The 22084-nt window shown below is 46.7% G+C and overlaps 1 protein-coding gene across 3 annotated transcripts in view; it reads right to left on the bottom strand.

Moving 5' to 3' along the window:
- Positions 1-15500, bottom strand: part of LOC121283188 (carnitine O-palmitoyltransferase 1, liver isoform-like) — a 440711-nt gene extending 425211 nt beyond the window's left edge. The window contains exons 1-6 of one of the 3 annotated variants that reach the window (XM_041197423.1): positions 15318-15500; positions 15054-15188; positions 5289-5448; positions 4029-4168; positions 3774-3945; positions 2130-2231 (exon numbers count right to left, since the gene is read on the bottom strand). In XM_041197423.1, coding sequence (XP_041053357.1) covers positions 2130-2231; positions 3774-3945; positions 4029-4168; positions 5289-5429 — 555 coding nt within the window. In that variant the 5' untranslated portion in view covers positions 5430-5448; positions 15054-15188; positions 15318-15500. Of the gene's footprint in view, positions 1-2129; positions 2232-2842; positions 2939-3773; positions 3946-4028; positions 4169-5288; positions 5449-8936; positions 9062-15053; positions 15189-15317 lie in introns of those variants that run through there. The other 2 variants (XM_041197425.1, XM_041197426.1) reach the window with 2 other exon arrangements.
- Between the last annotated feature and the right edge of the window lie 6584 nt (positions 15501-22084).

Here is a 22084-nt window from a genome sequence, read left to right as displayed (position 1 = left end):
GCCCTTCGGCCCATCGAGTCTGCACCGACACATGAGAAACACCTGACCTACCTACCTAATCCCATTTACCAGCACTTGGCCCATAGCCTTGAATGTCATGATGTGCCAAGTGCTCAACCAGGTACTTTTTAAAGGATGTGAGGCAACCCGCCTCCACCACCCTCTCAGGCAGTGCATTCCAGACCGTCACCACCCTCTGGGTAAAAAAGTTTTTCCTCACATCCCCCCTAAACCTCCTGCCCCTAATCTTGAACTTATGTCCCCTTGTGACTGGTCCTTCAACTAAGGGGAACAGCTGCTCCCTATCCACCCTGCCCATGCCCCTCATAATCTTGTGCACCTCGATCAGGTCGCCCCCCCAGTCTTCTCTGCTCCAATGAAAAGAACTCAAGTCTATCCAACCTCTCTTCATAACTTAAATATTTCATCCCAGGAAATATCCTGGTGAACTGCTTCTGTACCTCCTCCAGTGCAATCACATCTTTCCTATAATGTGGCGACCAGAACTGCACACAGTACTCCAGCTGTGGCCTCACCAAGGTTCTATACAACTCCAACATGACCTTCCTACTTTTGTAATCTATGCCTCAACTGACAAAGGCAAGTGTCCCATATGCCTTTTTCACCACCCACTAACTTGCCCCTCCGCCTTCAGAGGTCTATGGGCACACACACCAAAGTCCCTTTGTTCCTCAGAACTTCCTAGTGCCATGCCATTCATTGAATACTTCCTTGTCAAATTACTCCTTCCAAAGTGTATCACCTCACACTTTTCAGGGTTAAATTCCATCTGCCACTTATCTGCCCATTTGACCATCGCGTCTATATCTTCCTGTAGCCCAAGACACTCAACCTCACTGTTAACCACTAGGCCAATCTTTGCGTCATCTGAAACTTACTAATCCTACCCCCCACACAGTCATCTACGTTGTTTATATAAATGACATGTAACAGGGGACCCAGCACAGATTCCTGTGGTACACCACTGGACACTGGCTTCCAGTCACTAAAGCAGCTTTCTGTCATCACCCTCTGCCTCCTACAACTAAGCCAATTTTGAATCCACCTTATCAAATTACCCTGTATCCCATGTGCCTTTGACTTCTTAATAAGTCTCCCATGTTGGAACTTGTCAAAGGCTTTGCTGAAATCCATATAAATTGCATAAACTACACTACCCTCATCTACACACCTGGTCACCTCCTCAAAAAATTCTATCAAATTTGTTAGGCATGACCTCTCTCTGACAAAGCCATGCTGACTATCCCTGATCAAACCTTGACTCTCCAAGTGGAGATAGATACTCTCCTTCAGATATTTCTCCAATAGTTTCCCTACCACTGACGTGAGACTCACTGGACTTAGTTCCCTGGCTTCTCTCTACAACCCTTCTTAAATAGTGGAACCACATTAGCTGTTCTCCAGTCCTCTGGCACCTCCCCTGTGACCAGAGAGGAATTAAAAATTCGGGTCAGAGCCCCTGCGATCTCCTCCCTTGCCTCCCTCAGCAGTCTGGGACACAAATCATCCGGACCTGGAGATATGTCCACTTTTAAGCCTGCCAACACCTCCAATACCTTGTCACTCCCTATATCAATTTGCTTAAGAACCTCGCAGTCTCTCTCCTTGAGTTCAATAACTTCATCCTCATTCTCTTGGGTGAAGACGGAACACTCCCAGGGCAGGTACAACATGGGGTTAGATACAGAGTAAAGCTCCCTCTACACTGTCACCACCAAACATTCCCAGTACAGTTACAACACATGCTGAGATACTGAGGAAAGCTCTGATACTTTTGTATACAGTTTTCAAATTCAGTTTCAACACTGGGCACAATGAGTTTCCTACTCAAGTCACAGGAATGCTGATCTTCCAGAAACTCCCCTGGGTAAATAAAGGCTGAGTCAAATCTAAGTTGTTGAGTAACTTCAATGCCTAACCAGCTGGACAAAGATGTAATAGGGCAGTTATCTAGAAATCTCAGTGTTTACCAAACTTCAAGTGACCTTTGAACACCAACTAAGATACTGTGCTGCAAGACAGCCTCTCCCCCAGTGCATTGCTGCAGTGCAGGATGTACAGAGTGGTACCGAGCGGAAGAGTTGAATGATCCCCAGGGTGCCACATACCCTCTTCATGGTGTCCTTGATGGAAGGTACTGGTAACCGAGGAAGTGAGGTCTGGAAGCTGTACGTCAGCGGCTTGCGGCCAGAGAAAATCTTCACCAACAACTGTGAGGAGAAAAGAACTGAAGTTTAGAAATAAGCACAATGAAACTCAAGCATCTGGATGCCAGCACCCAAATCCAACACAACAGAGAGACCAGCACCCAAACCCAAACACAACCCAACAGAGAGACCAGCACCCAAACCCAACCCAACAGAGAGACCAGCACCCAAACCCAACACAACAGAGAGACCAGCATCCAAACCCAACATGAGAGACCAGCACCCAAACACAACTCAACAGAGAGATCATCACCCAAACCCAAAACAACAGAAAGACCAGTACCCAAACCCAAACACAATCCAACAGAAAGACCAGCACCCAAACGCAACCCACCAGAGAGACCAGAACCCAAACCCAACAGAGAGACCAGCACTCAAACCCAAAACACCAGAGAGACCAGCACCCAAACCCAAGCACAGCCCAAACGACCATCCAACCAAGCTCTTGTAAAGATCTAATTATGAACTTTGCTAATTACTGGCTGCAGCTTTTAAATGAATTGCTCTCTTTGAGGTTTGTGCAAATTATGAACCTGATGATTCTCTTAATTTCTCCCGAGCATTTCTTTTGTGACTGTTGCACCTCCAAACATATGCTGAAGCCCCTAGCCTACCTATGCCATGGCCCGTGCAGGTGCACTTCACCATTGGCTGTTTCCAGCCCTCAGGATCCTCTCAGGCGGCAGGAAGAGGCACCAGGGCAGAGTCTGGTAAATACCGATACAAAGCATTCTGAGACAGAGGGCAGGAAACTGCTGTGGAGGAGGGCTAACAACCCATTTAAACAAATCAAACCAGTTATTGTGCAGACATGGAGAAAGCCCCTCCCCGCTCTACAATTTATGATGTACATTAAGGAATAAGGAAGTCAAATGGAATTTTGACATTTATTGCTAAAGGAAGAGAGTATAAAAATAGGGAAGTATTGTTGCAAGAATTGGTGAGACCACACCTGGAGTACAGTGCAGAGTTTTGGTCCCCTTACTTGAGGAAGGATGTGGTCACGTTGGAGGAGGCTCAGAGGAGGTTCACTAGATTGATTTCAGAGATGCGGGGCTTGTCTAATGAGGAGAGATTGAGCAGTTTAAGCCTATACTTGCTAGAGTTTAGAAGGATGAGAGGAGATCTAATTGAGGTATATAAGATGCTAAAGGGGATAGACAAAGTAGACATGGAGCAGATGTTTCCCCTTGTGGGGCATTCTAGAACTAGGCATTCTAGTTTTAGGCTAAGGGGTGGTAGATTTAAAATCAGAGATGAGGAGGAACTACTTTTCTCAAAGGGTTGTGAATCTGTGGAATTCACTACCTCAGAGTGCAGTGGATGCCAGGACGCTGAATAAATTTAAGGAGGAGATGGACAGATTTTTAATTAGTAACAGGTTGAAAGGTTATTGGGAAAGGGCGGGAAATTGGAGTTGAGGCCAAAATGAGATCAGCCATGATCATATTGAATGGTGAGGCAGGCTCGAGGGGCTGAATTGCCTACACCTGCTCATAGTTCTTATGCTCTTAATGTCTCTGATATCGAGAAGATTCAACTCACCATCCAGATTTTCACACTGGGAGAAGGTTTGCCGTGCTCAATAAACATCCAGCCATGGTAGGACAGGAGCAGCTTGAGAGTCTGACGCATAGTGAAGACGAGGGCAACCCACAGCCCTGTGCCAAAGAGTAGCCCACTCAGAATACTCTCACTTTGGTTGGACAGGTAACCACTGCCAGAGAATAGAGAGAGATTGAATTTACAGCAAATGACAATCAATGCTTTCCTTAGCAAGCTGCAATTTTGGTCACATACTTGGTGGGCAGATGATCCCTGATCCTGTCGATCATCCCTAGGGAGGGGTCAACCCTTGCATACATGGTCGCAATCACTGCTACTACCACAAAGATCCAACTGGAGGGACTGGCTGGGTAAACACCAGTCAGGATACCATTCTAGAAAGACAAAGAGAATGACACTGGACTCAGAGGGATAAATATTGACCAGGGCACCAGAGAGAACACCCCCCTCCGCCCAGCCCCCACCACCAGCCCCTTGAAAAAACTGCCAGTGATTCCTTTCTGTCCACCTGAGAAAGCAGAAGGGGCAACTGAAATATGGGACCCCAGACAGTGCAGCACACCCTCAGTACTCACCATCTGACAGTGCAGCACTCCCTTGAGTACTGACCCGCTGACAGTGCAGCAGACCCTCAGTACTGACCCTCTGACAGTGCAGCACTCCCTCAGTACTGACCCCCTCTGACACTGCAGCACACCCTCAGTACTGACCCTCTGACAGTGCAGCAAACCCTCAGTACTGACCCTCTGACAATGCAGCACTCCCTCAGTACTGACCCTCTGACACTGCAGCACTCCCTCAGTACTAACCCTTGGACAATGTGGCAATCCCTCAGTACCTGACCCTTTGACAGTGCAGCACTCCCTCAATCAAGCACAGAATCATTAGCCCTTCTTATGTGCTCAAGTCTCTGGAGCAGGATTTGAACCCAGAACCTTCTGAATCAGAAGTGAGAATGTTAGCCGCTGAACCAAGCCAGACATCAACATGACGTTCCTCACACCCCCCACACCAGCCTGCCATCGTGTTAAAGACCCTCTCCAGCCATAATCCTGATAAAACTACCCTGGAGGTCCTGCTTTCACCTGACCCTTCAAACTGCCTTTGCAAAGACCGCCACCAGTTTTCCCTGGATCGTCAGCTCCTGGCTGAACCGAAGTGCCTGCCCTCTTTCCCTTCCCAAGATTATTCCTGCCGGTTCGATTTTGTCATGCTTGTCTGACCGGGTAACACTCTCATCCTGAATCAGAAGATCACAAGTTCCAGCCCCAGCCCTGAGATATGGAGGCTTTGTGAAGGTTTGGAGGTGGGAAGGTCTGAGGGCTGCTCTCGCTGAGCCGAGGAAGACTTCTGTATGGCTGGATGGACAGGCAGGTGTCAGTGAGCTGTGCCTTAGAGCTAGATTACAGTGACAGGAAGCTCACACGGTAATGAATGGACCTCCTGACTCGTTCTAGAGGAACAATGGTGAATGCTGAGCACCCCGGAGCTCACCCTGTACCGTCGAATTCTCTTCTTCCATGAACGCAGGCCGGACAGGTAGACTTGTTTCAGCGCCTCATGGCTCAGGCGCAAGTCGATCCCATCTGGGGTGACTGTGAACTGAAAGGCCACAGCCTGGTGAGCTTCTGCCATGCCTGTTGATTAAATCTGGCTAAAAGTGGAAAGCACAGAGTTAACAGTCGCAATCAACAATCCCTGATCTCTGATCCATTATTAAACAAGAAATAACAACCAGATGGCACTCCTCTGGAGTGCACACACACACACACACAAAATGGTGGTTGGTACAAGCGGGGACAGGGAGGGGAGGGACTAGTGGAGGGAGTGGGGGGTCAGTCGTGGTGGGCAGCAAACAGAACACAGAGAAGAGCAAGCAGCCATGGAGGGAGCAAGAGAACAGGGCACAGGGTGGTGGAGAAGGGGTGGGAGGGCTGTGAACATGAGTCTGGACTCTCTTGTGTGTTCCTGCCCCAGTTACACTGACAAGCAGAGACTGGTATGGAGATGCAGCAGCACACAAGGTACTACCATTTCTGGTATCAAATTCCCAGTTGTCATTTGTTACACCGCAGAAACTAGGACAGTCAATGCCACAAAAGTGACTGGATGTCACCTCAAAGCACAACGAGCTGAAACGTGTCCCACTTCACTCAGCCTCCACATTGATTTAGTGTTTCTGAAGAGGAGCTGCTATGGAGACAGAGGTAAATGCTCTATCTGGTTATGGACTTGACAGTGCTGCAAAATCCACTAACAGCAGTTCACTGACACAACACATATAGTCCACCATCATCAGCACCATGTTCACAAACAGCCCTGCACTCCCTGCTCCCCCCACACCCCCATCCCCTGCCCTTTCATCTTCAGCTTTTCAAACAACCTTCAGGTGAAGTATGATAAAATGAAGTAGTGAATGACGTCTCTCTAAAGTTAGGAAAAATTCTTTCACTAAATCACTTTAACACAAACTTCTTACAATTTAATCAGAGTTAAAGATAATATCTTCTCAGTGATTTATTCCAAATTTGCCAGTGTCCTGCACAGTAGGCTCAGTCCCAGAACACCGAGGTGTCCTACAGCCTGGCGCCCTTTCCTTTCTGGGAATCTTCATCCCAGCCTCCCTTCTTCCAGGTGACCAGAATACTACTCCACCGTGTGATCCCAACTGCTCCCGCCCAAACACTGCCCTCAGCCTGTGACAACCTTTGACCCAGAAGCAGTACAGTAAGGAACATTTGTAATTTCTTTAAAATGTCTGTGGAATCTGTATTAGCTTTTCAAAATGTTTGAAAAGGACTTAACAGTTTGCATCAATTGTAAAGGGATCAACTGTAATTTTCTTGACTAATACAAAATTCTGCTCCATTTGACCTGGTGACCATTAACCTGGAAACAGTACCAACAAGAAGGAAATTAACATATGAAAGCCGTGTGGCCAGACACAGAGAGCTGCAACAGAAAGGAGAACCAAGAAGGCACATTTACAAACAGCTATGTGTGTGTGTGTGTGTGTGAAATACAGTTAAACAGGACAGAAAGCCAAAGACAGGGATGGAAATGAGATTGTGAATTGGACAATTTTACTGCTGATGCTTCATTTTTACTGGAGCTGACCATACTGTTTATCAGGGTTTAAGGGTCAGATAAAGGAGTATCTGGGGAATCTGTGTAATCAAGACTGTCAAGAAACTAGCTTCTGCAGGAATGTGCTGTTTGGATGATGGCAGTCTCTGGGGACCTCAGATGGGATATAGCTGCCAGTGAATGTGACTTGAGGGCCAAATCGATTGAGTAGGAAAGTGAGACCAGAGTCTATCAGAGTATATACCAGAGTCTGAGTTAGAGAACTTTGAAACGGCCCATGGTGCTACAGGTCCACAGGGAGTGGTACAAGTGCTTCTGATTGCGTAAGACATATCTTTGTTGTATTGACTAGTTAAAGTGAAATTTACCTTTTTATTTCAAATATCATTTACCTGTTAATTTGTATTGATTTTGATTCATTACAAAGTAAAAGTTACAAAGAGTAAATTGGTAATTTCTTCATTTGGGGGTTGTTTGGTAAATGTGGTTATTTTAGTTTAAGGTTTACCCATGGAGATTTTAACACTGATCCTCATCACCTCCAACATTGTCCAGGAATCTGTCTCTAAACTCCCCTCTCCCAGGTGCATCTAGAGCTGGACGAACAAATGCAGCAAATATGAAGCCATAAAAATAAAATAAAAAGTAATGATCATCTCCAACAAGAGAAAGCCCAGAGATCTCCCTTGACATCGAACAGCAACACCTTGATCAAGATCATCACCAGCAGTTCACAACTGACCGGAAGCTGAACTGGACATTACGAGAATAAGACAGAAATCAGGCACTCTCGAACAAATGGTTCATCACCTGACCCCTCAAAGCCCTTTCCCCACCCACAGGGCTTACATTAGGAGTGTGAGGGAAAGCCTGAATGTGTGTGTCCTCAGTAAGCTTTAACAGAGCAGTCTGTCTGGACTCGATCCACACCTTGTCCTTCACCAGTGCACTGTGGCTGCAGCATGTATCATCTACAAGATACACTGCAAGAAGCAACCAGTGTCACTTTGACAGTACCTCCCTCTCCTGCAGCCTCTACCACTGAGATTGACAAAAGCGGCAATTTTGCAGGAATCCTCATGAACTCTAAGTTCCTGTCCAAGTCACACACCATCCTGCATTGGCACGCTTTGCAATTCCTTCATCATCAGCAGCTTGATAGGAACGTCATCACCACAACGACTGCAACTGTGCAAGGCAGCAACTCATCAGCCATTCGAGTTACGAGAAATACATGCAGCCATGTCAATACCTCAAGAATAAAACAAGTTACCCATGCATGTAGACAGTGTGTGAAGTGCACTATTTAATCTCACTGAGGACTGAAATCTTTTGGAAGGGGTTGTGGAAGACAAGTGTGAGCTGAACATTCAGTGTATCTGCTTATCTCCTCCTTGTCACACATGGTCCTCAATAATTGAACAATTTGCATTGATTTAGTTTTGTAGAAAAAGGGACAAAACAAAATTACAAAACAGAACACACTGATCCCAAGAGAATGAGAGGAACAGTCAGCCTGTGTACGCTCTGCCCTGTTGAGGGCTCGGCCCACCCATTTATTTACATTTGACAGTAAATTTGTCCCAGGCTTTGAGAAATCATCAGGAGAAGGAGAAAGAGACGGACGCAAGTTACAACTTATAAATGGGACTGTTGATCCAAAAGTAGATGGGGAGAGATTTGCAAGGACAAGTCAATGAACTCCTCGCTGTGCCACAGAATCTGTTAACCATTGAATCAATGAATAAACAAAATGCAACTGCCAAGTTCCTCACTCCCACTCCCTCCCTCCCACCAGCATAAAGCTGATACACCCTGTGCCACAGTGTGAATTTTCAAAACATCCCGAAAGGTTCCAGCTTGGATTTCATTGCTATCCTGAACAACACTATCAGTATCAGCTGTAGCACTGAGAGGTTCCTTGGCAGGAGGCACTGCCCACTTTAAAATACAATCCCAGCCAAACAGAACCAGCTTCGAGAGTTTTATTTTCTCATTGTGTTCTCGGGAGACAGTAATCACAGAAAATCATAATTTAACAAGTTCATGTCTAACCTTCTTTCTTTCTGCCTTGGACACCTCCTGAAGCTAACACCCTCTTGGTGCAGGAATTCGGAGAAGGAACTCCACTTTCTCACCAACTCTGAATACACTGCCACTCTGTTCTTCCTGTTCAATGGCTCCAATGTCTGGCGGCTGTTAGATACTTCAATACAATCTGCTCGTGCACTCACTCACCCTACATTTATGTCGTTGTCCACCAATCAGAGTGAAGCTTCTAGCAGCAGTTCCTATTTACACTGAAGAGGTTCAAGTCATGAAACAAGGTCGGTCCAGGCAGTCGCCAGTAGCTCACATGCAGCCACAGCATATTACTATTTTTGTTTCCTGCTCACAAGAGGGACAATAATATTCGGGCAAAGAGCAGATCAATATCCAGGGTCATTCAATCTATATGACTGAGAGGGAGGAGGGAGCCAAGAGAAACCAGGAAAAAGTTTTCAACACTTTCACGACTCCTGGCAATGTGGGAACCATTCAGGCCCATGTGTTCAAACCGAACAAAACAACAAGGCTGAGCTCTACTTTCAGAGAGGAAAGATATGTCAAAAAACCTGTTTCACAGACAGACGCAGTATAGAGGGGCCCTTTGAGGGCACTGTCAGAAAACGGCATTGGGGAGGTTGCTATCACAGAAGAGCCTATCAGGAGGGGGCTGTCTTTAAAGGACCTATTAGATATAAGAGAGGACATAAAAGGGCCAATCACAGACTGGGGAAGGGGGCCTCAACAAACCGATCACAGACTGGGCTATGTTTGAGTGGCATATCATGGGGCTAGGGGATCTTTGAGGGACCCGATCCGAGAGAATGGGACATTTGAAGGACTGATCCCAATAGAGGCCAGGGTCTTTGAGATGTCTACTAATGACAGACGGGATACAACAAATAAAGGTGAAATGATACTTTCAGGTAGTCAAGGAGGCAGAATAAAAGAACAGGTCAGCGTGTGGAGGGTCTGGACAAGAAGACAGAAGGCCAGTGTGTGAAGGGTCAGGACAAGAGGACAGAAGGTCAGCATGTGGAGGTCTGGACAAGAGGACAGAAGGTCACTGTGTAGAGGGTCAGGTCAGTGAGTGGAGGGTCTGGACAAGAGGACAGAAGGTCAGTGTGTGAAGGGTCAGGGCAAGAGGACAGAAGGTCAGCATGTCATGGATCTGGACAAGAGGACAGAAGGTCAGCGTGTAGAGGGTCAGGTCCAGACAGCAATGCAGCAGATGATTTCTTTGCATAGAGAATGACCAATAGGAGAAAGTGTCAGTAGGGAAGTGAATCCAGCACAATGGATTCAGGATGGATGGATTCAGACAGCTAGATTCAGAGGGATGGATTCAGAATAATGAATTCAGGATGATGGATTTAGGACGGATATCAGTGAGGTTGATTATCTGAGACAATGAGATCAATGAGATCATAGGGCCTTCCTCATCATCATGCACTGTGTCCTGTAGAGGATAATGACCCCTCCCACTTTGCCAAGGGCACACCTCCAAAACTGGAGGATCACTGGCAGAGCATTGACCCGAGTCTCGGGCCCAAATTTTCCGGTCTCTGGATTGTAAGAGGCCAGATGAACGACCAAAGATGTGCATCAGGACCCGGAGGAAGTGCTGACCTGTGGACCAATGTCTGAATTTTCCGAGAAGTTTAAACTTATGATGGGCAATTCCACTGCTTCCCAAGATTCTCCACGAATGTCTCTGACTCTGAGTTACAGACAGAGAGTTGGGATAGTTCTGTGTGTCTTACCTGGATAGTTACCCAGGAAATGTTAGAAAGATTAAAACCTGGTTCAACAGCTGGGAAACTCCAAAACGGATGCCTCCAACCGCACCGCCCGACCTTCCAAACAACCCCTCGACCACCACACTAACCCTGCCTAACCGCCAACAAGCCCCCGAACACTCGACTACTCCCGCAACACCCTGACAGGCCTCCAAAGCGAACCCAACTAACTCCAACCTGAATACTCCCCAACCCAAACACATCCCCCCTGTCCGGCCCCAACTATCCCCCTGACCTGAATATTCCCAAACCCAACCACACCCCTCGCCTACCCGACTGCCTCCCCAGACCTGAATACACCCAAGCCCAACCACACCCCCGATCCAACATGACTATCTCCGACCTGCATACTCCTAACTCAACCACACCCTCCCTGACCCGACTACCCCCGACCCAAATACTCCCAAACCCAACCACACCCCCCAAACCGACTATCCCCTTGACCTGAATACTCCCCAATCCAACCACTCCTAACCTGAGTCATATACCCCCTGACCCAAATACTCCCACACACCCTCTGATCCGACTACCCCTGACCCAAGTACTCCCAAACTCAACACAACAACCCCCCAACCCAACTACCCCCTGACCTGAAAACTCCCCAATCCAACCACCCCAACCCGAGCTGACTACCCCCCTGACCCATATAATCCCAAACCCAACCACACCCACTGAACCAACACGACTACCCCTCTGATCCAAATACTCCCACACCACTCCCAACCCAACTACCCCTCCTGACCTGAATACTCCCAAACCCAACCATACCCCCAACCCAACTACCCCCCTAACCTGGATACTCCCAAACCCAACCACACCCCCAACCCAACTACCCCCGACCTGAATACTCCCCAATCCGACTACCCTCGACCACTCACTCGACCCAAGTACTCTCTGACCCAACTACCCACCCCCGAGCAGACATGGCTACCATCGAGACCACCCCCCACCCTTGTGACCACTTGACTACCCTCCCCGCCAGCTACCTGCCTATTTCCCGACCGGACCACAACCCAACTACCCCCACCCTGACCCAACTGGACACGACTTACCCTTCACCACCTGACTACACCCAACCAGCCCATTAATTCCCCGACAGACCAGACTACACCCCCCCACCCTCCCGCCAACTAAACCATCCACCCACCCTCCTGGCCACACAACAAACCCCCGACCTGACCTGACTGCCCCTACCAGCCACCCAACTATATCCCAAACCCCATCCCCAGCCAGATCTGACCCTCCCAAGCACCCAAATGCCTACTCACTAACCAACCAGTCCACACCCCCACCATCCCTTCACACGTCCATTCTCAAGCTCGTACCCTTTAAGTTCACCGGACAGAAAACAGCAGCTGGTGCAGCTTAAAAAGGTGCCTGTCCTGTCTTCCCTTGACTCTACTAGGCTCTGATGGAGTTCCCATGGTGAAGGGGGGCTGGTGGCATGAGGGGTCTCATTTCCTTGACAGCCAAGATCAGATGATGATCCTGGAAGAAATGTGCGGCAGAGTTGGTTTGGGTGAATCATCGTGGCCAGCAGCAATAAGGTCAGGATTGCCACTGCTCAGCTGTTTCAGGTCTTGGTTTTATTAGCGCTTGAGAACTTCAGAGTGGCAATCAGCAGTCCCCATTTCAACATGTTAACTGCTTTAAACATCCATCATTCACAACAACCACAGAAAAACAACACTGAATGGAGCTAGGAATTTCACTCCAGATGCAAACAACTCCAGGTTCGACAACCTCCTGCTCAGTGGCTGGTAAACAATACAGCAACGCCCCGATCAAAGGATCATTCTTCCGTGAGGGAGGAGGATCAGGAATGATCTAAATCTGTCATGAAAAGCCGAATACAGCCACGAATTACAAATGGGAATACTGAACTTTTTAAGGAAGACTTGTATGTTTTTAAAGAAATTTAAGCAAGGATACTAAGCAAAAGATGGCTGATAATGTAAAGTGACCACTTTCTGGAAAATTCCTATCTGGCTTATACTGACAGACCTGTTCTGAGAGAACATGGAAAGTCGCACCTGAAAAGCAGAGACACTTGAAAGGGAGATAGGAAAGATGCAAGAGACTGAATTTTAATCTCCTGTGGTTACAGAGACAAAGACTGATTACCACGTCTCAACAGTCACCCAAAAATCCATCTCCTGTTGATTTATATCACAGAATATGTAAAATGTTTGGAGATCAGAGAAAACAGACTCTGGGTGCAAGTCATTTTTTTTTCCCCCTTACTTGAATATACATCAAAAATAGGTTAAAAAGCTAGCTGCAGAGCAGGGCAGTGTGTGCTAGTCTGCTGTGTGTGTGTGTGACAGCAAGACCACCAACTTTACACCCCTGCAGTTGCAGGTGAAGTCTCTCTCTCTCTCTATTGCTGGAGACAAGGCTTAACAGGAGCCACAATCAAAAAGGAATTAGGGCAGCCTCTTCAGCTACACTGCAGAACCAAGTGTCTCCAAACCGATTGCAAAACTGCCAAAGTCAGCTTTATTGGAATCATCCTACTTAACAGCTGCAGCTTTTCACCATCTACGCCTCATGGACAAGCCAAAGACTGATTCATATATCTTTTTAAACTTTTATTTGAACTCTTAACTTCTCATTTCTGAACTGTGGGTATGTGTGTTGCATTTTTTTTTCTTTGGGGCTTTAGTAACTAATAAAATTACTCTTTCTTCCACTCAAGAAGGCCTGGTTAAATTGGCTCCTTCAAAAAAGATAAATATATTTGGACTGGGAAAAGATATCCATGAGGGAAGGGATCCCTTTAAATTAACCTTGTTGTGACCAGCCGAAGAGGTTGAATAAAGGAGGGGAGCCAGCTCATTCCTCCTCACCTGGGGGTATATAACAAAATCGGGGTCCTGTTTGGGAAGATAACAAATTGGAGGACCTCACAAAGGGACTGATCGTAACAAGTCCCACCAACACTGATTCTCTAATAGAGAGCTCGGCCACCTCAATACGACTCAGAGAGCAGGAAAAAACTCAAATCAGCTTCACAACATATTCTGATGTTTATACCAAGACAGAAAACACATCATATACAAAACTGGACAAGGTTTGATGGGACAGTGTAGTGGGAACTTTACTCTGTATCCAACCCCGTGCTGTAACTGTCCTGGGAGTATTTGATGGAGACAGTGTAGAGGGAGCTTTACTCTGCATCTAACTCTGTGCTGTACCTGTCCTGGGAGTATTTGATGGGGACAATGTAGAGGGAGCTTTAATCTGTATCTAACCTTGTGCTGTACCTGTACTGGGAGTGTTTGATGGGGACAACGTAGAGGGAGCTTTACTCTGTATCTAACTCCATGCTGTTCTGGCCCTGGGTGTGTTTGATGGAGACAGTGTAGAGGGAGCTTTACTCTGCATCTAACTCTGTGCTGTACCTGTCCTGGGAGTATTTGATGGGGGACAATGTAGAGGGAGCTTTACTCTGTATCTAACCCACTGTTGTACCTGTCCTGGGAGTGATTGATGGGGACAGTGTAGAGGGAGTTCACTTCATTCTGTAGCTTCATCTATGTTGAAGACAGTAGAGAAAACAATATGACTCAGAGGCTCCTGGCTGAAGCTTCAATATTCAAGTTTGATGATATGCCCAGCCCCAGACTGATGTCATCCAGCTCTGAGTTTATTGAGCAGCTTCACCAACTTGAAGCAATGACCCTGATATTTCGTGACGCATGAACTGATTGAGTTAACGTGGACCCAGCTAGACTCATTGAACAGAAAGGGGCCATGCTGCCTCTTCTGGCTGTGTCAGAGTTCAGGAATCAGTTGCATTCCCCTACTCTGTCCATATAAGCCTGCAATCATTTCCCTTTCGCAGATTTATCCAATACATTTTTCAAAATTTACAATGAATTTGTTTCCTCCACCCTTCAGATCTATGCATTTAGATTATTAGAACTGGCTGTAGAAAATTATTTTTCCTCATGTCGGCTCTGGGATTTGTGCCATTTGTAAATGCCATGTTAAATACAGGCAGCCGGCGCTGTAGGAGCAGATTCCACTTCATCATGGTCTAGTTTCTATACAGAAAGTGGCAGATGAAAGCAAGGTGGAGGGACCGAGTCGGCATCACTGCTTTTCTGTGACTCTCAGCCCAGAACACAACAAACTGTCGCCCCTCCTCCCAGTAACTGGTTTAATCATTTGCCTAAGGAAGTAGGTGAAAAGTCAGGCTCGCAGAGTGCAGCTTGTGGTCACACACACATACACACACACAGAGATACACACTCACACACACACAGACAAACAGACACACACACATAGACATACACACACACACAGACAGACAGACACTTACCAAGCACCGGAAACTCAGGCTCTGCAGAAAGCTTCTTTCAGAATTTAGTGAGAATTAGGACAGAGTAACAGCGTTGACAAACAGCTTTCTCTTCCTCTTTCTCTCTGACTCTTGGGAACCATCGGGTGTATCTTCCTGCAATTTAAGAATACAGAGAAACCCTTTTACGTTCAGAATTTTGGCCAAACAAAGCAGGCGCAGCCTTCCGGCTGTCACCGAACTATATGCAGAGCAGGAATCCGTTGAGAGTCAGCTGAGGCTTACACTGTGAGAGGGCTCACCAACAGGATGCTCTACAGTAGTTGGAACAGGAAACTCGAAACACAACGTCTTCAGAATGCAGGAGAGACTTGCCAAGAGATCGAGCTCGTCATGGCAACCAGAATTGGTTGGTTTCATCTCAACCTAGCTCCAGCTCTCACGAAATCATCACAGCCTTCAACTGACAGTTACATTAATTCAGAAAGATGACAATAACTGGAATACATGTGCAAATAGAGAGAGAGGCACACAGATAAGAGCCCAGCAGCCATGCAGGAGAGAGAGATTTAGAGAGGGGCAGAGAGAGGGGACAGAGAGGAAGACGGAGCGGTGGGGGTGCAGGGAGGAAGAGGGGGTGGGGGCTCAGAGAGGGTGGGGGGCAGAAGGGGGAGCAGAGAAGGAGGGGGTAGAGAGAGAGAGAGAAGGGGGCAGAGAGAGAGAAGGGGGCAGAGAGAGAGAAGGGGGCAGAGAGAGAGGAGGCAGATAGAGGGGGAAAAGAGAGGGGGAAGAGAGAGGGGGTTGGCAGAGACGGGGGGGCAGAGAAAAGAGGGCCAGAGGGAGAGGGGGCAGGGAGAGAGAGGGGGCAGGGAGAGAGAGGGGGCAGGGAGAGAGAGGGGGCAGGGAGAGAGAGGGGGCAGGGAGAGAGAGGGGGCAGGGAGAGAGAGGGGGCAGGGAGAGAGAGGGGGCAGGGAGAGAGAGGGGGCAGGGAGAGAGAGGGGGCAGGGAGAGAGAGGGGGCAGGGAGAGAGAGGGGGCAGGGAGAGAGAGGGGGCAGGGAGAGAGAGGGGGCAGGGAGAGAGAGGGGGCAGGGAGAGAGAGGGGGCAGGGAGAGAGAGGGGGCAGGGAGAGAGAGGGGGCAGGGAGAGAGAGGGGGCAGGGAGAGAGAGGGGGCAGGGAGAGAGAGGGGGCAGGGAGAGAGAGGGGGCAGGGAGAGAGAGGGGGCAGGGAGAGAGAGGGGGCAGGGAGAGAGAGGGGGCAGGGAGAGAGAGGGGGCAGGGAGAGAGAGGGGGCAGGGAGAGAGAGGGGGCAGGGAGAGAGAGGGGGCAGGGAGAGAGAGGGGGCAGGGAGAGAGAGGGGCAGGACAAGAGGGGGCAGGACAAGAGGGGGCAGGACAAGAGGGGGCAGGACAAGAGGGGGCAGAGAGTGAGACAGATAGACACACACTTCCACTCACAGAGAAAGAGACCAAGAGAACCTAATATTTCAGAATCAATCAGGATTAAAGTGCTGAGTTGGGTGATGCCAATCACACAGAGTAATGATGGCAATGAGGGTGACCTGCAGCTATCTGATTGGCCTGAAAGAGCAGTGACACTGTGGAATACAAACAGCCACAGCTGGCTGGCTCCGCCTGCTCACCAACCTGTCTTTTCACTTCACACATGCAGTCCCATTCCAGCATTTTCTCACGGCATTTTCACTCCATCCCTTTATTGGTTCAACTGAAAGGATATTGTCCACAAGATAGAAAGTGGAAGATGAAACAGACAGCTCATGACAATGACCAGCTGACAATGTGAAAACAGCTTGTGCGTTCTAGCAGTTCTTTATCAGGGAGAGGTACATTCAAATGCTGCAGCAAATGGGGATACAATGGCTGGGCGCTGATAGGACACCTATGGATGGGGCCAAGGCCACAGGGTAAGAGAGGCCTCCAGAAAGCTACTGGAGTTCATGAAACTGTGTTTAGATGACACAGGGTAAAGGGGAGCTGGAGCAAGCTCGGCGATTAAACTCAGCACGGGTAAAAAGACACTACCAGCACCTTCAGTCTGCACACAGTGTATGTGTGGGTGCACTGCATAGATACTTGAGAGCATGACTGGCAGAGGACACAAGCCCTGTCACACCCTCTGATTACCCTTTCTCATCAGCCTCTTCACAGAATCTGCTTCTGGATGTGCTAGAGATCACCACTGGCAGCGCTTAGGATCTTGAACCATACCCATCACTCTGACACTAGTAATGAGATCAGGACTGCCCAGCGCACCTCCCCCCTCCCCCCCACCCGACCCCCATACACACACACACACACACACACGGGCCATTGAGAGAGCCTTTCCAACACTGGGTATGTGACTGCTACTCGCACCCACTGAACCCAAGTATTCAGGCAGAGGAGATGTTGCAGCTACCAAGAACCATCAGCTCACAGAATGAAACAAAGACAGAAAGAGGCAAATGAGGGACTGCAACAACTGTCATGGTTAAAGTAGAAAATGTGAATAGCTACACTTTAACTAGGCTGCAGAGAGTAACTGAACCATTTTTACAATAATTCAACCTTCCCATTGGTGGCAAGAAGTAGCTTCATGAAGATGGGGAGGGCAGAGAAAAGGAGTGAGAAATTTCGGAGCCTTCCACTGTATATTGCAAACCAGGAACTAAATAAAGCGTGGTAACAGCAGAGCGATTAACTACGCATGTAATCCCAGCATGTACACAACCCCGGTCACACCATGTGTAATCCCAGCGTGTAAACCGATCCTGGTCACAACGTGTGTAATCTCAGCATGTAAACCAATCCCAGTCACACCGTGTGTAATCTCGGCATGTATACCAATCCCATTCAAACCATGTGTAATCCCGGCATGTAAACCAACCCCTGTCACGCCATGTGTAATCTCGGCATGTAAACCAATCCCGGTCACACCATGTGTAATCTCGGCATGTAAACCAATCCCAGTCACACCATGTGTAATCCCAGCATGTAAACCAACCCCGGTCACACCATGTGTAATTTCAGTGTGTAAAGCCATCCCGGTCACACCGTGTGTAATCTTGGCGTGTAAACCCATCCCAGTCACACTGTATGTAATCTCATCGTGTAAACAAATACACAGAACTATCCCTGTTTTGAATTGGAAGTTAGTTTGAGTAATGCCATGAATCTCTCATTGATTGTTGTAAAAACCCATCTGGTTCACTAATGTCCTTTAGGGAAGGAAATCTGTCATCCTTACCTAGTCTGGCCACATGTGACTCCAGACCCACAGCAATGTGGTTGACTCTTAAATGCCCTCGGAAATGGCCTAACAAGCCATTCAGTTCAAGGGCAATTAGGAATGGGCAGCAAATGCTGAATATTACAGCAATACTTACATTCCGTGTATAAATTAAATAAAAACAGTGCAAGTCCTAGTTATGCCTTTACATGGGCTGCACGGAATATTCTTTGTTCCTGTCCTTTTCAGGTCTGTGGCCTCACCGCCCTTTTTGGCATTCAACTCTCTAATCTTATTTACCCTCTGCCGATTTGCTCGTGGTTCAGGTAATAATCCAGAAATTATTAGCTTTGAAGTTCTGCTTTTCCTTTTAGCTCCTAGCTGCTCATACTCCCTCAGCAAAACCTCTTTCTTTGTCCTATCTATGTCCTTGGTACCTACATGGACCATGACAACTGAATCCTCCCTCTCCCACTGCAAGCTCCACTCCAGCCCAGAGCAGATGTCCCGAACCCTCGTACTGGGCAGGCAACACAGTTCTCTGGACTCTCGCTCTCAGCCGCAGAGAACTGTGTCTATCTGCCTGACTATACTGTCCTCTATTACCACTACATTCCTATTAACTCGCCCCGCTTGAATGGCTTCCTGTACCATGGAGCCATGGTCAGTTCGCTCATCTTGCAGCCACCACTCTCATCCATACAAGCCGTAAGAACCTCAAACCTATTGGACAATTGCAAGGGCCGAGGCTCTTCCACTTCTACCATACTTGTCTCACTCGCAGTCACCATCCTGTTCCTAACCACAGACCAAATCAGAGGACCTTATCCTAAGGGGTGTGACTACCTCCTGGCACCAAGTGTCCTGGTAACTTCCCCCTCCCTGATGCATCACAGTGTCTGCAGCTCAGCATCCAGCTCAATGACTCTGAGCCAAACCTCATCAAGCTGCTGACATTTACTACAGATGTGTTTGTCCTGGATCACACTGGAATTGGCATCCAGATGTGTTCCGACATTCTGCAGTCACCCACACTGCAATTTTTATTATGTGTTAGTTGATTTATTTCTCTAACTTAATTTAAAATTAATAAACACTGCTATTCCCAATAACACTTACTACTTCTAGTAAACCTTACTGCAATAATAAAACTTTACAATTATTAATAAATTACATGAGTTTTGATGATAAATGAGCAAACTGTTCACCAACCAATCACTTCTGTTTTTCTCTGATGGCACATCTTGATTTCTCTCGGAATGCAGCTGCTCCACTCTGGATGCACAGACTGAATTGGATTGGGTTGCCCTGGATTGGACTGGATTGCCCTGGACTGGTTTGGATTGGATTAGACTGGATTGGATAGCTCTTCTAGGTGCTGCATCTGGGTCCTCCTTTCACCCGCTCTTATGAACTTTTTATGGAGACCAAAACTGTGCACAGTATTCCAGGTGTAGTATAACCTGTAGTACAATTGCAGCAAGACTTCATTTAAAAATAGTCTGGTTTTCCATTGTCAATAGGAAGATAGGAACATAGGGCAGGAGAAGGTTATTCAGCCCATTGAGCCTGGTCTGCCATTCAAACAGATCATGGCTGATCATCTATCTTCACGCCATTTTTCTCCATGACCCCTTAATACAAATATCTGAATTTGAAGGAGTATGCCACTAAGCCCCTCAGGCCTGCTCGGCCATTCAATAAGATCATGGCTGATCTGATTGTAACCTCAACCCCACATTCCTGCCTACCCCCGATAACCTTTCACCCCTCTGTTAATCAAGATTCTATCTAGTTCTACCTTAAAAATATTCAAAGACTCTACTTCAACTCCTTTTGAGGAAGAAAATTCCAAAGACTCACTTGCCCTCAGAGACAAAAATTCTCCTCATCTCTGTCTTAAATGAGCGACCCCTTATTTTTAAAGGGACCCCTAGTTCTAAATTCTCCAAGAGGAAACATCCTCTCCACATCCACCCTGTCAAGACCCCTCTGGATCTTAAAGGTTTCAATCAAGTCTCCTCTTACTCTTCTAAATTTCAGTGGATACAAGCCTAACCTGTCCAACCTTTCCTCATAAGACAACCTTGCCTGCTTCTAATGCATTTATATCTTTCCTTAAATAAGGAAACCAATACTATACACAATACTTCAGATGTGTTCTCACCAATGCCCTGTACAACTTCCTTACTTTTGTAATCAATTCCCCTCTTATTAAATGATAACATTCTATTAGCTTTCTTAATTACTTGCTGATCCTGCATACTGGCCTTTTGTGATTCATGCACTAGGACACCCAAATCCCTCTGAATCAGTGCTCTGCAATCTCTCATCATTTAAATAATAAGCTTCTTTTTTATTCTTCCAGCGAAAATAAACAATTTCACTTTTGCCCAAATTATATTCCATTTGCCAGATCTTTGCCCACTCACTTAACCGATTTAACTTTGTAGTCTCTTTACGTCCTCTTCACAATTTACTTTCCTACCTATCTTTGTGTCATCAGCAAATTTAGCAACCATTCCTTTGGTCCCTTCTTCCAAGTCATTTATATAAATTGTAAAAGGTTGAGACCCCAGCCTGATCCCTGTGGCACACCACTCATCACATCCTGCCAACCAGAAAAAGGCCCATTTATGCCAAATGTTTCCTGTTAGCTAGCCAATCTTCTATCCATACCAATATGTTACCCCCTACACCATGAACTTTCATTTTCCATAATAATCTTTGTCAAATGCCTTCTGGAAATTTGAGTACAGTGCATTAACCAGTTCCCCTTTATCCACAGTACATGCGACTCCTTCAAGGAAGTCCAGTAAATTGGTTAAACATGATTTCCCTTTCACAAAACTATGTTGACTGTGCCTGATTACCTTGAATTTTTGTAAGTGCCCTGCTATAACACCTTTAATAATAGCTTCTAACATTTTCCCTATGACATTAGTCTAACTGGCCTGTGGTTTCCTGCTTTATGTCTCCCTCCCTTTTTGAATGAAGAGTTACATTTGTAATTTTCCAATCTAATGAAAATCTTTCCGAATCTAAGGAATTTTGGAAAATTAAAACCAGTGCATCAACTATCTCACTAGTCACATCTTTCAAGACCCTAGAATGAAGTCCATCAGGACCCGGGGATTTGTCAGGCCACAGCTCCAACAATTTCCTCAGTACCATTTCTCTGGTGATTGTAATTTTCCTGAGCTCCTCCCTCCCTTCCAGTTCCTGACTTATGGCTATTTCCAGGATGTTACTTGTATCCTCTACAGTGAAGACCAATGCAAAGTACCTGTTTAATTCATCCGCCATCTCCCTACTTTCCATTATCAATTCCCCAGATGCATTTTCTGTAAGACCAAAACTCACTTTGTTAACTCTTCTTATTTAAATATCTATAGAAACTCTTACTATCCATATTTATGTTACTGGCTAGCTTTCTCTCATACTTTAATTTTTCCCTCATTATTAATCTTTCTGTCATTCTTTGCTGTTCTTTTTATTCTTTCCTATCTTCTGACCTGCCACCCATCTTTGAGCAATTAAATGCTTTTTCTTTAAGTTTGATACCGTCTGTAATTTTTGTAGTTAACCACGGATGTGGGTCCTCCCCTTGGAATTTTTCTTTCTCATTGGAATATATCTATTCTGTGTATTCTGAAATACCCCTTTAAATATTTGCCATTGAACATCTATTGACTTTTCCCTTAACCTCATTTGCCAGTTCACTTTGGCTAGCTCAGCTTTCAAGCCCTCATAATTGCCATTAAGTTAAAAATGCTAGTCTTGGATGCATTCATCTCTCCCTCAAAATGAATGTAAAATTCAATCA

This window comes from Carcharodon carcharias, chromosome 10 (genome assembly GCF_017639515.1).
Source record: "Carcharodon carcharias isolate sCarCar2 chromosome 10, sCarCar2.pri, whole genome shotgun sequence".
Lineage (NCBI taxonomy): Eukaryota > Metazoa > Chordata > Chondrichthyes > Lamniformes > Lamnidae > Carcharodon > Carcharodon carcharias.
Note: the sequence above shows the minus strand (reverse complement) of the source record. Positions and strands in the feature narration are given on the sequence as shown.